Genomic DNA, 17,421 nt, shown 5'->3' with positions numbered 1-17,421 from the left:
TTGTGACAATGGCGTAAGGCCATTAGCTAGCTATTTCTAACTGTTAGCTCAACAGACTGATGAGCAACAATTACATTTTTTCATACATCTTTTTTGCTTATCTTTCACGGGGGTGAATTATTCTGCAGAGCATTCCTTTTGAAGCACTGCTTCAATAAATTAAGAGAACACTTAAATCACAAATCTTTACTGTACATTGTGTAATTCGTTGAGAACAAAATGACGTAACAACAGTCAATGGAAGACAAAATCACCGGCTGATGGAGGGCTGGTGTAATGACTGGATATGGAGGCAAAGTAGACCCAAGAATAGAATGCTAAAACTTTAATCCAAAAAGAGGCAGAGGCACAGAACAAGGGGCAGGCAAAAACATAGACAGAAACAAAGGCAGAGAGAGTCCAAATTACACATGCCGGCAAGCAGCGGGGCAGAGGTACCAAAGGGGCAGGCTCGCACACGTAGTCAGAGGAAGGCAGAATGGCCAACAATATGGATAGGTCCAAAATAGGCTGGGACACAAACGCGGTAAGTAGTAGAACTAAGAATACTTTGCAAGGAACAACGGGGAACAAAAGGCAATATCTATAAACGCTAATGAGAAACAGGTGGCAGGTGCAACAGGTGTTCAGAATTCTGGTGATGGGAATCTGGGACGAGAGCTGCATTCAGAAGACGGAAAGTTTATACTGGAGGTTGACCTTAGAGGTGGATTCAAACTCACACTGAAAATTAAAGTAAACAATTGAAATCACAGGCTTCCAACTTGCATGAATTTCATCATGCATCATGACAACTCATAATGTGAATGGCCCCTTGTGCCAATATGCACTACCAACAACATCTGGGCATGCTCCTGATGAGACGGCGGATGGTGTCCTGGGGGGACCTGGATCAGAGCATCAGTGAGCTCCTGGACAGTCTGTGGTGCTACTTGGTGGCGTCGAACACACTGATACATAACGTCCCAGAGGTTCTCAATTGGATTCAGGTCTGGGGAACATGACCAGTCAATGGCATTAATGCCTTCATCATCCAGGAATTGCCTACACAATCTGGCCACATGAGGCTGACATTGTCCTGCACCAGGGGGAACCCAAGGCCCACTGCACCAGCATAAGGTCTGATGATGGGTCTGAGAATTTCATCCCGGTACCTAACAGCAGTCGAGGTACCATTGGCATGTAGAGGTCTGTGCGACACTCCAAGGGTATGCCTCCCCAGACCATTACTGACCCACTGCCAAACTGGTCATGCTGGATGATGTTGCAGGCAGCATAACTTCCCCACGGCATCTCCAGACTCTTTCACGTCTGTCACATGTGCACAGTGTGAACCTGATCTCATCTGTGAAGAGAACGGGGTGCCAATCGCAGAACTCCCCATTTTGCTGTTCTCTGGCGAATGCCAATTGAGCTGCAAGGTACTAGGCTGTGACAACAGTTTGGTCAGAAACATGCACACCAGTAGCCCACTGAAGGTTATTTTGTAGGGCTCTGGCAGTGCTCCTCCTGTTCCTCCTTGCACAAAGAAGCAGATACCGGTCCTGCTGCTGGGTTGACGCCCTTCTACAGCCCTGTCCAGCTCTCCCTGTGTAACAGCCTGTCTCCTGTTATCTCCTCTAAGTTCTTGAGACTGTACTGGGAGACACAGCAAACCTTGCAACGGCACATATGCAGGTGCCATCCTGGAGGAGCTGGACTGCCTGTGTAAATGGGCTGCAGGTACCGCCTCATGCTACCAGTAGTGACAAGGACACTAGCAAAATGCAAAGCAAGAGAAGAATCGTTCAGGAAGGAAAAGGAGAGTGCAATTGTTTGTGGCCATCACCTGCACAACCATTCTCTTTTGGGGGGTTGTCTTGCTGTTGCTTCTCCAGTGCACCTGTTGTCACTTAAATTAGCACCAAAACAGGGAACATTGATTCACAATAGCTTCTGATTCCTAACTGGACAGACCTCCATAGATCTAACTTGTTTGTCCAGCACATCCCAAAGATGCTCAATTGGATTGAGATCTGGGGAATTTGGAGGCCAAGTCAACACCTTGAACTCGTTGTTTTCCTCAAAACATTTCTGAACCATTTTTGTGGGCCAATAACATCAGGAAATACCTTTTCAAGAAAGGGTGCACATGGTCTGCAACAATGCTTGGGTAGGTGGTATGTGTCTAAGTAACATCCACATTAATGTCAGGACCCAAGGTTTCACAGCAGAACATTGCCCAAAGCATCACACTGCCTCCACTGGCTTGCCTCATTCCCATAGTGCATCTTGGTGCAATGTGTTCTCCAAGAAAATGATGCACACGCACCTGGCTATCCACATTAGGTAAAAGATAAAATGTGATTCATCAGACCAGGCCACATTCTTCCATTGCTCAGTGGTCCAGTAATGATGCTCACATGCCCATTGTAGGCACTTTTGGCAGTGGACAGGGTTCATCATGGGCACCCTGACTGGTCTGCAGCTACGCAGCCCCATACACAACTAACTGCGATGCACTGTGTGTTCTGACACCTTTCTATCAGTACCAGCATTACGTTTTTCAGCAATCTGAGCTACAGTAACTTGTCTGTTGGATCAGACCACACAGGCCAGCCTGATAGGTGCCACGATAACGAGATTATCACTGTTATTCACTTCACCTGTCAGTGGTCGTAATTTTATGGCTGATCGGTGTGTGTATAAATAATCTCTATGTTTAATGGAAAATGCCTAGTTCAGTGCAGAGCTGTGCTCTGTATGACATCATTAATCTCATAATCTGGTAGATAATGGAACAGTAAGGACCAAGCTACATCTATTTTCCAAGAACATGAACCAGTCAGTGTGAATGCTGTTCATTGTGTAATCTCAAAATGATCCAGAAGATGGCAGCCACTCCTTCCACTATCAGAGTGTCTGTTTTCATAATAAAAACAAGCAGTGTTACCCTGAAACTATTCACTTAAGAAAGGTTTTAAAGTCAAGCAGTAACATGTTCTTGTAAATAAAAAGGATGGAAAAACAGGATTTTAGGTTGTTAGAAGAGGATTTTATTAAAATCATCCTCATCAAAAGTTATATGTGGACAAAGATTGACCAAAAAGCTTAATGCAAGGTGTCTTGAAATCAAAGTTAATGGGTCAGTTTGTGCTCAGACACGAGAGCAATTAGAACCTTGTACCGATTGTGACGTTCACACAGCCAACATCTCAGCAGGGACCACTGTAGATGATAGTTCTGCGCATAAATAAGAAATAACCTTTTCTTCCTCTCATTGTCTTTTGCCAGCAATTTGTTAGCATTGTGAGCACCAGCTGAAAGTAATGAACGTTGGGGTACATTAAGTTAAAATGTCTCTATAATTTTTGTTTTTATTATTAAACGTTAAACGTACATGGACATGCATGGATATTCTAGCTCCTTTATCCATTAAAATATACATGTTGTATTGACATCCTATTTCCTTTCACCTTTTAAGCACATGGATTTAGGCTTACAGCTAGGGGTACAGTTAGGCAATGCAAAACAAATAAAGTAAAAAACTTTGAAAATGTGTGTCTACATCCAAGAGCATATGAGCCAGGGAGACATGTTCCCCTCAATATTGGAAACAGGTTAAATTGTTCCCCTCAAAAAAAATGTTTTTGTGTAATTCTTTTATTTAGAAAAGATGATGCGTTGGAACTGGTCACATCCCGGTTGCGATCAAATTCAACGTTCTCATTCAGGGCGTGGATACAGCTACGAAAGCCACGCACCTAGCTCCCATTCATTTCAAATGGAAATGCAGTCTTTACAAGCGATTATTTTAGCGGGCAGCCTAACTGCACGATTCAGGCTTGGGAGCAGTAACAATATCGACCGCGTAATTATTACTCTCACCTATAACCAATCACCGGAGAACCGTCCAGCTGTAGTCCCGCAGACTCTGCTGGCTAAAACTCTGCTGGCTAAAACTCTGCTGGCTAAAACTCGGCTGGCTAAAACTTGGCTGGCTAAAATTTGCCTAGCTCAAACTCATACTTTTCGTCATTTCTGTATCGTCATTTCATTTTCAGTATATATAAAGTCTTCAAATACATACAAATTTCTGTGGAAATCACTAGCTACTTAGTAGCACTGTTTGTTTTCAAGGTAAAGTACTGTGTCAGGTCACATGTAAAACTGGCCATTGTTTCAAGTTTGCTACTGTAGCTATACACAGTAGCTAGCTATTGTAGCTACCTATAGTACTTTAGTTACATGTTGTTTATAAATAAAGTTATGTAGGTAGTTACATGTTTATGTTAGCTTTGAGCAAAGGTATTGCAGTAGGGATTTCACACTTTAAATAGCCAGACAGCAGTGATTATCCCAAAAATACTCTATACACAATACTATTAATTATGTGATTGTCACTAGTGAACTATTAATGGCATCTTTACTTAGTTGAGGCCTTAGTTATTCTGAAAATAATCAGGATGTTTATGAATTTCAAAGTGTCATGTGTTTTTATAATATATTAACCTATTTAAAGAGTCTCCATGGACAACTCAGATGTGCTCATAGTCTGTAGACTCTAAATGAGTTACTACAGATATTATAGTTTATTATACACAAACATGATAGATAGTGCATAATTTATTTTTACTCAATTTGATAACAGTAATCTGTTTATGTTTAAGCTCTTCGTGTATTATGCTGCGTTGGGTATTATTGTAAATATAAACATGCTCATTCTAGTGTTCTCTAGAACACTCACTTAAAACACTCACAGATAAACTCATTTAAAAATAGAGATCATAGCCTACATAGAATAACCACCCTATTGTGTATAGGACAGTATATTGGTGCCACTCGTTAGCTTGAAGCATTTGTCTTCAGTAACTGTTACGGTGTTAACTCAAACTAACATTGAAAATCCATCAAGCATTTTTTTTTTTGTGTCCAGGTATTTAAGTAATCTCCAAAAACCTACAGCACCTGCAAGAAAAACTATTACGGACGTACAATGCGTGCTAGTTGCCTTGCATGAACCACATCTCATTCACATTTTTTGGAGTTGAAAATCACGTTAAAAAGTCAGTATTGCAATTCGCTCAGGCTTTTTTGGGATTCCAGTTTGTTCCGGTAATAAAGGTTCTGTTGCCCACATTGTATTTCAGCAAAAAATGAATGGCTAGGATTAACGCTGAATTTGGAGCCTATACAGAATAATATTTCCACCAGCAGACTCTGTGGACTCTTGGGAACGTTCTGTCTTTAAGGTTCAATTCCACCCTCTGACTTTCCACTTTTTGTTTATCGACTCCATATATTAACTCTGTATTTTTTTACGCATTTATTTGGCTGTCATTCAACTAAGTATATACTCACTGTCATACCATGAATGACAAAATATATTTAAGAGAATAATGGTATTACACAACCCTTTAATATACATGGATGTGCACTACACGAAAAAATTATACAACATTACAGTCATGAACCCATCAGATATAGACCTAAAGATAAATTCATTAACTACTACACCATTAGAAAGTGATAATGGTAGTAACAGGTAGTAAAAAATTGTGGATTATACTTAAATATAGAAACATTTAATAACCGGATCTCCATTACTCTGAACAGGATAAGAGATAAATTGAACATAACTGGTCTACTACAGCTCGCTTCACAAGCTGTGTTCAAGGCCTCAAACTCCACCGAACATGCTGCCAAACGAACACACTTCTATACAATTTGTGGTGGCCACATGAACGTAAAAGTGACATTTTGGGCAAACACGTCCTCAAGCCTTCCTTTCGGTCTGGTGGCTTGTAAATGTATCATTGCAGGTCACGCTTTCATTACGAGCTGTGTGTGTATGTTAGCTTAGTGGATTACCGTAGCATGACATGAGGAAGTGAGGCACCAAAAATAATTCTAATTGCTGGTCATATATGTTCATTATCAGTGATCTAAAAAAGATTGATTCTTTTTGCACATTTAACATCTGTTTGGAAAAGAAAAGTATGTTCATATTGAGGACCACAACATCCACCACTTTACCTACTGAGTGCAAAATGTTCAGGGAATTTTATTGGCTAAACTCTTTCCCATTTGCTAGTGAAATCAGAAACCCTATCTCAACCCCGAACATGCTTTATCTTAATGTACCTTTCAGCTACGTGAATCAGAAAAAAATATGAAAATATCTCTTACCAAACTCGAGGTTAGTAAGTGTATGTGCAGAGGTGTGTATGTGTGTGGTCTTACCTTGGTATGGAGCTTTGCTAGCTGTTTGTCATCCACGTAGCTTTGAGTGTAAACACGCCTCTTATAGCGAAACTGCAAAGAGATGCAAACAGAGAAAGTCCAATGAGTACCAATGTAATTATAGATTCAAAATGAAGTGGGGTGTGTGTATGGGGCATAGTGATGTGTATGTATGGGGCATAGTGATGTGTATGTTTGCTGAGTGGTGGTAGAGTATGGGGGTGCTGAGAGTCGTGACCTTTAGGTAGATGGGGTTAGGGGTACCTCAGGTAGATGGGGTTAGGGGTACCTTAGGTAGAGGTTGTTTTGGGGGTTGGTGTACCTCTAGGTAGATGGGGCGTGATGGGGTTAAGGGTACCTTTAGGTAAATAAGTTTAGGGGTACCACTTTGTAGATGGGGTGATAGGGTTAGGGGGAGCACTTGGTAGATGGGGTGATGGGGTTAGGGGGAGCACTTGGTAGATGGGGTGATGGGGTTAGGGGGAGCACTTGGTTGATGCAGTGGGGAACCGTGACTATTTGAGCAAGGCTTTTAGTAGCGGAAAAAGATCTGACGTCATACATAGATGTGTATTCAGAGCATGACTTGAGACCATTCTTTTGCAGACCTACATAGGAGAAGCAATTCTTTGATGACGGAGTCAAATGGTCCTAAGCCACACCTCGGGTGCAAATATCAATTGCAGGAACCACGTTAGAAGAAAATATGGTTGTGTGGTTTCAAAGAAACATTTGCCATAACAGTCACTCAAATATTGGCAGAATAAATTAAACCACACAACTACTCACATTGTTTCAAACCACAGGCAGTATACCCTATCAGAGAGAAAAAGTTGCGCTGTATTCCATGTCCAGCATGCAATAATAAATACATGCACCACGAAATGTCAAGAAATGTCATGTACCCAGTACTTTATGATTATGATTTAAAAACAACATTATGATTATCATTTAAAAACAAACTCCATTCTCCTGTCCTTTATGAAATGGATAATGACATGTTCATGTACCTTGTCTTTTGATTTTAAATTCCGAAATATGTTCTTTTTCGCTTAAGACCAAAGCCAGGCCTGACAGCTGGGCCATCGCCATTGTCACCTACAATCACTGCAAAACGTTAGCCAGCTAGCTGGGCTCAAGCATGACAAAACAAGATAAGGCTCGCTATTGGCTCTGAATTAGTGACAAATACAGTGGGACAAAAAAGTATTTAGTCAGCCACCAATTGTGCAAGTTCTCCCACTTAAAAAGATGAGAGTGGCCTGTAATTTTCAACTATGAGAGACAAAATGAGGAAATAAAATCCAGAAAATCACATTGTAGGATTTTTAATGAATTCATTGGTAAATTCCTCGGTAAAATAAGTATTTGGTCACCTACAAACAAGCAAGATTTCTGGCTCTCACAGACCTGTAACTTCTTCTTTAAGAGGCCCCTCTGTCCTCCACTCATTACCTGTATTAATGGCACCTGTTTGAACTTGTTATCAGTTTAAAAGACACCTGTGCACAACCTCAAACAGTCACACTCCAAACTCCACTATGGCCAAGACCAAAGAGCTGTCAAAGGATACCAGAAACAAAATTGTAGACCTGCACCAGGCTGGGAAGACTGAATCTGCAATAGGTAAGCAGCTTGGTGTGAAGAAATCAACTGTGGGAGCAATTATAAGAAAATGGAAGACATACAAGACCACTGATAATCCCCCTCAATCCGGGGCTCCACGCAATATCTCACCCGTGGGGTCAAAATGATCACAAGAACGGTGAGCAAGAATCCCAGAACCACACAGGGGGACCTAGTGAATGACCTGCAGAGAGCTGGGACCAAAGTAACAAAGGCTACCATCAGTAACACACTACGCCACCAGGGACCCAAATCCTGCAGTGCCAGGCGTGTCCCCCTGCTTAAGCCAGTACATGTCCAGGCCCGTCTGAGGTTTGCTAGAGAGCATTTGGATGGTCCAGAAGAGGATTGGGAGAATGTCATATGGTCAGATGAAACCAAAATATAACTTTTTGGTAAAAACTCAACTCGTCGTGTTTGGAGGAGAAAAAATGCTGAGTTGCATCCAAAGAACACCATACCTACTGTGAAGCATGGGGGTGGAAACATCTTGCTTTGGGGCAGTTTTTCTGCAAATAGACCAGGACAACTGATCTGTGTAAAGGAAAGAATGAATGGGGCCATGTATCGTGAGATTTTGAGTGAAAACCTTCTTTCATCAGCAAGGGAATTGAAGATGAAATGTGGCTGGGTTTTTCAGCATGACAATGATCCCAAACACACTGCTCGGGCAATGAAGGAGTGGCTTCGTAAGAAGCATTTCAAGGTCCTGGAGTGGACTAGCCAGTCACCAGATCTCAACCCCATAGAAAATCTTTGGAGGGAGTTGAAAGTCTGTGTTGCCCAGTGACAGCCCCAAAACATCACTGCTCTAGAGGAGATCTGCATGGAGGAATGGGCCAAAATACCAGCAACAGTGTGTGAAAACTTTGTGAAGACTTACAGAAAACGTTTGACCTCTGTCATTGCCAACAAAGGGTATATAACAAAGTATTGACATTAACTTTTGTTATTGACCAAATACTTATTTTCCACCATAATTTACCAATAAATTCATAACAAATCCTACAATGTGATATTCTGGAATTATGTTCCTCATTTTGTCTCTCATAGTTGAAGTGTACCAATGATGAAAATTACAGGCCTCTCTCATCTTTTTAAGTGGGAGAACTTGCACAATTGGTGACTGACTAAATACTTTTTTGCCCCACTATACTTAGGCTCTCTAGAGGGCCTTGAGGCATCATACAATTGTCCCACCTATTACAAGACAATTTGTGATTGGTTGATTCTACTGTCATTCCAAAATGCTGGTCTAATTGATGTCAATAATGTTGTCTGGCGCTTTTTATTCAAAGCATGAGGGCCTAGCCAATGAGCATTGAGCACAGCTAGATAATTTCTACCAAGATACTACCAAAGAAAAATTCTGATATTTTTTTCTCGTGGATTTTTACCCTTCTTTTTCCAACACAAACTGAAGAAATTCAATAGGAACAGAATTGCAAATTATAATATATAAAAATATCTCTCTGAGGGCATAGAGAGCCCTGATGGTTCCCCACTGGGTAGATGGGGTGATGGGGGTTGGGGTACCTCTAAGTACGTGGGGTTAAGTGTACATTTTGGTGGATGGGATTAGGGGTATGGTCCTCAGTCGGAAAAGGGTGGCTTGCCCACTTCAGGTTGGTGGAGAGTGCCTGCCTCAAGTGGAGGAGTTTAAGTATCTAGGGGTCTTGTTCACGAGTGAGGGAAGGATGGAACGGGAGATTGACAGACGGATCGGTGCAGCTTCTGCAGTAATGCGGTCGATGTATCGGTCTGTCGTGGTGAAGAAAGAGCTGAGCCGCAAGGCGAAGCTCTCGATTTACCAGTCAATCTACGTTCCTACTCTCACCTATGGTCATGAGCTTTGGGTCATGACTGAAAGGACAAGATCCCGGATACAGGCGGCCGAAATGAGCTTTCTCCGCAGGGTGGCTTGGTGATCCCTTAGAGATAGGGTGAGAAGCTCGGTCACCCGGGAGGAGCTCAGAGTAGAGCCGCTGCTCCTCCACATCGAGAGGGGTCAGCTGAGGTGGCTTGGGCATCTTTTTCGGATGCCTCCGGAACGCCTTCCTGGGAAGGTGTTCCGGTCCCGTCCCACCGGGAGGAGACCCCGGGGAAGACCTAGGACACGCTGGAGGGACTATGTCTCCCGGCTGGCCTGGGAACGCCTCGGTGTCCCCCCAGAAGAGCTAGAGGAAGTGTCTGGGGAGAGGGAAGTCTGGGCATCCCTGCTTAGACTGCTGTCCCCGCGACCCGGCCCCGGATAAGCGGAAGAAGATGGTATGGTATGGATTAGGGGTACCTCAGTTAAATGGGGTGATGGGGTTAGGGGTACCTCAGGTAAATGGGGTGACCGGGTTTGGGTACCTCAGGTAAATGGGGTGATCGGATTTGGGTACCTCTACACTGAAAAAAACAAGCCAGCCCACAATAGAACATTTTCCTACCTCAAGTTTCAAACCCAGGTCGCCCACGTCAAAGGCTGTGTCGTTAACCATGACACCACGGAGCTGTACGCTTGCTGAGTGTCAGTATAGCCTCTTGTCTCTATCCTGAACAAATCCTCTTTTGCCACAGGCCATTTTAATAGTTAATTGGCCATTCATGAATGACATTGATACAGTTAAACTGACTAACGTTTCATACTGAGTTTACCTCCCCAACAAATAGCGGCTATCTAATGTGTTTGCAACTGGCCGTTTTAACAATGTATTAGCCAGTAATAAGCTTTACCAGTATCTACTAACTTACTGGAATAGTCATAAGAATTGAGCAATTACTAGCAAGTCTGCCAAAGCTATTTCATTTCATGGCATAAGAACGTATTTTTTTCTTTCATGGCATAACAACATAGATTTTTCTTTCATTCATGAATTACATTTATACAATAACTATCAATAAAGGCGATGATAACTAACTTTTTCATCAAGTGAAAAGAAAAGAGAATCATGGAATCTACCAGAAATAATTAATAAATGTTGTTGCTCTCAATAGATTGAACTTTATCTTTAAGCACTATGCCACGACATTACACGTTTCAGCAGTCGCTAGACTCCATTGAGGATTGTGTTAAACTGACTAACGTTTCTTATTAAGTTTTCCTCCACCACAAATAGCGTCTATGAACTGTATTGCTTTTGCCCTTGGGGGTTTTATCAGCTTATTAGCCAGTAATAGGCTTACTAGTATCTACTAACTTTCTAGGAATAATCATAAGAATTGAGCAATTGCTAGCGAGACTGAAGATTAACTATTTCATGCCAGAAACAGTCGCAATATAACCGCATACAGTTTCAGCCAGCAAAGTTTTCATCAATACAGAATAATTCACAATGCGTACTTTGCTTAGCCTGCGAGGAGATACGAACATGGGACCTATAGTTCACAAGTCTGCTTCTCTAACCACTACGCTATTTAACAAGGGGCACCCAGTCAGTCACTCACTCACTCCGTAAGAGACATTCGCTCTTCTTAGCTAGCTCCGCTTACACGGTCCGGCAAAAATCATTGTTGTAGTAAAATTTACCCAAAAATAAAAACAATCAACACGTGCTTATAAAAAGGATGCAATATGATTTGTTAAATTCATTTTACTCCCAGTAACATGCTTTGTGGTCCGTTTTTCAGAGGATTCTTGGTAATTCAACATTTGTAGACTTTTACACAAATTAAGTATGTCGAAGTAATAAAACATGCATGTGTTTGTATTTATCAGATTGTTGTGTAATGAGACATGATGGGTCATGGTGAATGGATATCAAAGTTATTTGTGAGTTTTCAATGAAAGCAGCAGTACACTAATATAAAATATTATTAAGAATGGAAATTAATGAGAGACGTGATATTATTATTAATATAATAAACTAATTTTATTAACCTATTCTAAACCTAACACTAACCTTAGCAAGCATGTATTGTATTCTGATAATTTGATAGTATGAACATTTATAGATTTTTAGAGAGAAGGTTTTGAAATGCCTGGTATCCCTTCAGCCTGGTATCCTTCCACACTGGTATCCCTTCACACTGGTATCCCTTCACACTGGTATCCCTTCAGACAGGGATCCATTTAGACTGGGAACCCTTCAGACCGGTATCCTTCCACACTGGAATGACTTCACACTGGTATCCCTTTAGACTGGTATCCTTTCACACTGGTATCCCTTCAGACAGGGATCCATTTAGACTGGGAACCCTTCAGACCGGTATCCTTCCACACTGGTATCCCTTCACACTGGTATCCCTTCACACTGGTATCCCTTCAGAATCCATCTGTGATAAATTACATTTATCACAGGTGGATTTCAATCATGAATTATCAATGGAAACAGAATGCACCTGAGCTTCTTTTTCAAGTGTCATTTTAAAATGGTCTGAATACTCATCCAAATGTGACATTTCTGGGGGTGTTTACCTTGCAAACTTTTCTAAAACCTTGTTTTTGCTCTATTAATGTTATTGTGTCTAGATTGATGAGGAAAACTTAATCCATTTAGTATAAGGCTGCTCTGTAACAAAATGTGGAAACATTTCTGAATCCATGGTGGTGTAGGGTACCTCTAGGTAGGGAATAGGTGTTATGGGGGGGAGAGGGTGGTGTAGGGTACCTCTAGGTAGGGAATAGGTGTTATGGGGGGAGAGGGTGGTGTAGGGTGCCTCTAGGTAGGGAATAGGTGTTATGGGGGGGAGAGGGTGGTGTAGGGTACCTCTAGGTAGGGAATAGGTGTTATGGGGGGGGAGGGTGGTGTAGGGTACCTCTAGGTAGGGAATAGGTGTTATGGGGGGGAGAGGGTGGTGTAGGGTGCCTCTAGGTAGGGAATAGGTGTTATGGGGGGGAGAGGGTGGTGTAGGGTACCTCTAGGTAGGGAATAGGTGTTATGGGGGGGAGAGGGTGGTGTAGGGTACCTCTAGGTAGGGAATAGGTGTTATGGGGGGGGAGGGTGGTGTAGGGTACCTCTAGGTAGGGAATAGGTGTTATGGGGGGGGAGGGTGGTGTAGGGTACCTCTAGGTAGGGAATAGGTGTTATGGGGGGTTGAGGGTGGTGTAGGGTACCTCTAGGTAGGGAATAGGTGTTATGGGGGGGAGAGGGTGGTGTAGGGTACCTCTAGGTAGGGAATAGGTGTTATGGGGGGTTGAGGGTGGTGTAGGGTACCTCTAGGTAGGGAATAGGTGTTATGGGGGGTTGAGGGTGGTGTAGGGTACCTCTAGGTAGGGAATAGGTGTTATGGGGGGGAGAGGGTAGTCTTTAAGCAGTCGTTCTTCATCTAGGAACTTTCCAGCTCGTCCGTTGAAAGCCGGTTGGAAGAGGCCGTAGTTCAGAACATCAGTCAGACTCTGGGTCAGAGTCACCAAGACACGCTGCTTACTGCTCCACACGGCTGCCTCGGGATCTAACCGTAAACACTTCTACACACACACACACACACACACACACACACACACACACACACACACACAAATTGCAATAATTCTCTAAAGAGCAAAGCTGCCCATAAACTCTCTGTCAGAGAGCAGTAGCTTGCCAACTGCTTGCCCCTATGTATGCCAGGAATTTGAACATCCCATACTGTCAGCCTGTGAACGTTAAATAGTCATTATTACAAGCTTTCACTGATTACAGAGACCACAGAGGAGTAACATGAGGAGCAGGTACCAAGCCAGATGGTCAGCAAAGGCCTGCTCCATGGTCCAATGAGTAGCTCTAACCTTAACCCTTGTGCAGGATATCCAGTGCTGTTGTGCTCTATAAACCATTCTGTAGACTGGTACCCCTTCAAACTGGTATCACTTCACCCTGGAATCCATTCAGACTGGTATCACTTCACATGTTCTCTCTACAACACTCTAACTCTAACCCGTCTGTAGTTTACATCCAATGGAAAACTGAACCTTACTGACACAGGCTTTAGCAATCTGGTCAGCCTGACCAGAACTCAATGACCTGAACAACAGGACTGGATGGTAGATTAGTTGGAAAACACTGCAGTGCTTTTCCACCAAATAATACAATTTAATATAATAACATTTACAAAAATATATATGTTTTACAAATACATTCTCATTGTCTTGGAGAGCTACAGACAATTCTTTCAACCTCTGCATTTTTAATTAATTCATTTTGTAATAAAATTGTATTTCACATCCAAGAAATTGATTTCAAATTTTTTTATTTAGCTACATGCAAACTATTGGTGAGATTGTGAAATACTCCAGTTCAGACAGGACCTGCACATTCCTGTTTATTTACAGACCTATATATTCCTGTTTATAAACGGTCCTGCACATTCCTGTTTATACACAAACTGCACATTCCTGTTTATAAACATCCTGCACATTCCTGTTTATAAACATCCTGCACATTCCTGTTTATATAAAGACATGCACATTCCTGTTTATATAAAAACATGCACATTCCTGTTTATAAACACCCAGCACATTCCTGTTTATAAATGTCCTACACATTCCTGTTAATAAATGTCCTACACATTCCTGTTTACAAACAGACTTGCACATTCCTGTTAATTTATAGACAGACCATTTCTCAATTTCATACTCATTATTCTCTCCATACCTTGTTTCTCCGTTTTCCTCATTTAGAAAATGCTTTCCTGTCACCAGCAGCAAACATCCATAAAAACTGTGTCTGAGGAAGTTTGTTTGATGTTGATTATGATGTGTCCTCTGGTTTCACAAATACACCTGATGCTGTTGTTCTGGGGGAGGTGCTGGTTTTAGAACAGGGCTGGTCATGTGACATGGAGCAGGCCTTTGTTTAAGAACTAAGTTGGTCATGTGACCACTACATGGAGTCTTTGCTGACATTATTAGTCCTTCATGTTGTCCTTACATAAACCTTGGATGTGAATGCAAACAGACTTTTGCAGTCTGTGTTCACAGGCTGACAGCACGTGGCCTTTGGCTCACAGTCCAACATAAGGATGAGGCAGCTGTAGTCATGGGCAACCTCGTGCTCTTTCTACTCTTGAGTATCCCTAACCCTAACCCAGACAAAATCTAATGTGTTGAATATAAAATTGTATTGGTGGTTCAGACAAAATCTAGCATTTTGCATAATAGTGTGTGCGTGTGTGCATTAGTGTTTATGGGCGTTTGTGTTTGTATATTTTTTGTATGGATGGATGTGTGTATGCATTTATGTGTGTGCATGAGTGTGTGTACGCGCATTTGTGTATGTATCTGTGTGTGTGTATGTGCATGAGTGTATGTGTGTACATGTGTATGCATTTGTGTGGGTCTGTGCATTAGTGTTTGTGTGTCTGTGTATGTCTGTGTGCATGTGTGTGCGTGTGTGTCTGTGTGTTTGTATCTGTGTTTGTGTGTGTGTGCATCTGTGTGTATCTGTATATGTGTGTGTGTCTGTTTGTGTCTGTGTGTGTTTGTGTAGGTGTGTGTGCCTGTTTGTGTGTGTGTGTGTTTATGTGTCTATGTGTGTGGGTCTGTTTGTGTGTCTGTCTGTATGTGTTTGTGTGTCTGTGTGTGTGTGTGTCTGTGTGTGTCTTTGTGCATGTGATTTTGTGTGTGTGTGTCTGTTTGTCTGTGTGTGTATGTGTATGTGTGTCTGTTTGTGTGTCTGTGTGTGTGTGTGTGTGTACCGTCTGCTGTAGGTCAGGGATGCCAATACGGATGACAATGCTGTTTCCGGGGCCGTCATCCGGAGGATCAGGGGAGGAAGTCCTACCCTCATCCCTGGCGAAGGGGGGACCTGGCTGGTTGCCGTTAGTAGCGGCGTGTTGCCGAGGACGATCAGGGAGGTCATGCTTGGCGTCGGCAGCCGGACTCAGAGGCATGGGTTCACTCACTGTCCACTCAAAGTCCTACACACACGCACACACCAACACACACACCCACGCACACACAGAGGCATGGGGTCACTCATTGTCCACTCAAAGTCCTACACACACACCAACACACACACACAGAGGCATGGGGTCACTCATTGTCCACTCACAGCCCTACACACACACACACGCACACACCAACACACACACCAACACACACACACAGAGGCATGGGGTCACTCATTGTCCACTCACAGCCCTACACACACACACACGCACACACCAACACACACACCAACACACACACACAGAGGCATGGGGTCACTCGTTGTCCACTCACAGCCCTATGCACACACACACGCACACACCAACACACACACACACACACAGAGGCATGGGGTCACTCATTGTCCACTCACAGCCCTATGCACACACACACGCACACACCAACACACACACACACACACAGAGGCATGGGGTCACTCATTGTCCACTCACAGCCCTATGCACACACACACGCACACACCAACACACACACACACACACACAGAGGCATGGGGTCACTCATTGTCCACTCACAGCCCTACACACACACCAACACACACACACAGAGGCATGCGGTCACTCATTGTCCACTCACAGCCCTATGCACTGTGGAGGGGATGTAGTGGATGTTCAGGGTCATGCCATGGTACCCGTAGCACCCCTCAGAGGAGAGCAGTGGGGCTGCTAAACGCAGGCCAAAACCAGAAGCCCTGACAAGCCACACCTGGAGTCCATCAGAGCTGGTCAGGGCCAGGATAAAAGGAAACTCTCAGACAGGTATGGAGATGCTGACTGTGGGTTGTGCTCTGTATGAGAGTGAAGGCAACGCAGACTGGCCAGAAGATGGGTCTGATGCTCCAGCTGCTCACTGACTGGTCATTGTGTGGCTTCCCTCCCTTTAATTTGTGGTGAGATTTACAATAAACGCCCAAAGACTTCCCAGCAGCTCTGTGTCAGGCCTCTTTGTTCTCCACAGCACACACACACACAGACACACCAACAGACACACACACAGAGAGGCATGAGGTCACTCACTGTCCCCTCACAACACTACACACACATACACAGACACACAGAGACACACCAACAGACACACAGAGACACACCAACACACAGACACACACAGACACACCAACAGACACACAAAAACACACCAACAGACACACAAAAACACACCAACACATACACAGATACACAAACAGACACACAGACACACCAATAGACACAAAGACAGACCAACAAAGACACACCAACACACACACAGAGACACACCAACAGACACACAGAGACACACCAACAGACACAAAGACAGACCAACACACACACAGAGACACACCCACACAGACACACACAGACACACCAACACACCCACACAGACACACACAGACACACAGACACACCAACAGACACACACACACACAGACACACCAACAGACACACACACAGACACTCCAACAGACACACACACAGACACACACACAGACTTATTGGTGGTTGTGTTCTGTAACCCTGTAATGTTTCTGGTGGTTCATTTTACGGAATGATGCTTCCTTTACCTCCCACTTCTCCCACCCTTCCTTTTAACCTCGCTCCCTCTATCCTTTTAACCTCGCTCCCTCTATCCTTTTAACCTCGCTCCCTCTATCCTTTTAACCTCGCTCCCTCTACCCTTTTAACTTCGCTCCTTCTATCCTTTTAACCTCACTCCCTCTATCCTTTTAACCTCGCTCCCTCTACCCT

At 43.3% G+C, this 17,421-nt stretch overlaps 1 protein-coding gene across 1 annotated transcript in view; it reads right to left on the bottom strand.

Moving 5' to 3' along the window:
* Nucleotides 1–17,421, bottom strand: part of shank3b (SH3 and multiple ankyrin repeat domains 3b) — a 133,412-nt gene that overhangs the window by 93,418 nt on the left and 22,573 nt on the right. The window contains 3 exon segments of the mRNA XM_034296770.1: nt 6,223–6,294; nt 13,040–13,243; nt 15,451–15,672. Of these exon segments, the coding sequence (XP_034152661.1) occupies nt 6,223–6,294; nt 13,040–13,243; nt 15,451–15,672 (498 nt within the window).

This window comes from Esox lucius, chromosome 14, assembly GCF_011004845.1.
Source record: "Esox lucius isolate fEsoLuc1 chromosome 14, fEsoLuc1.pri, whole genome shotgun sequence".
Taxonomy (NCBI): Eukaryota; Metazoa; Chordata; class Actinopteri; order Esociformes; family Esocidae; genus Esox; species Esox lucius.
The sequence above is the reverse complement of the archived record's forward strand: the minus strand, read 5'-3'. Positions and strand labels throughout refer to the sequence as shown.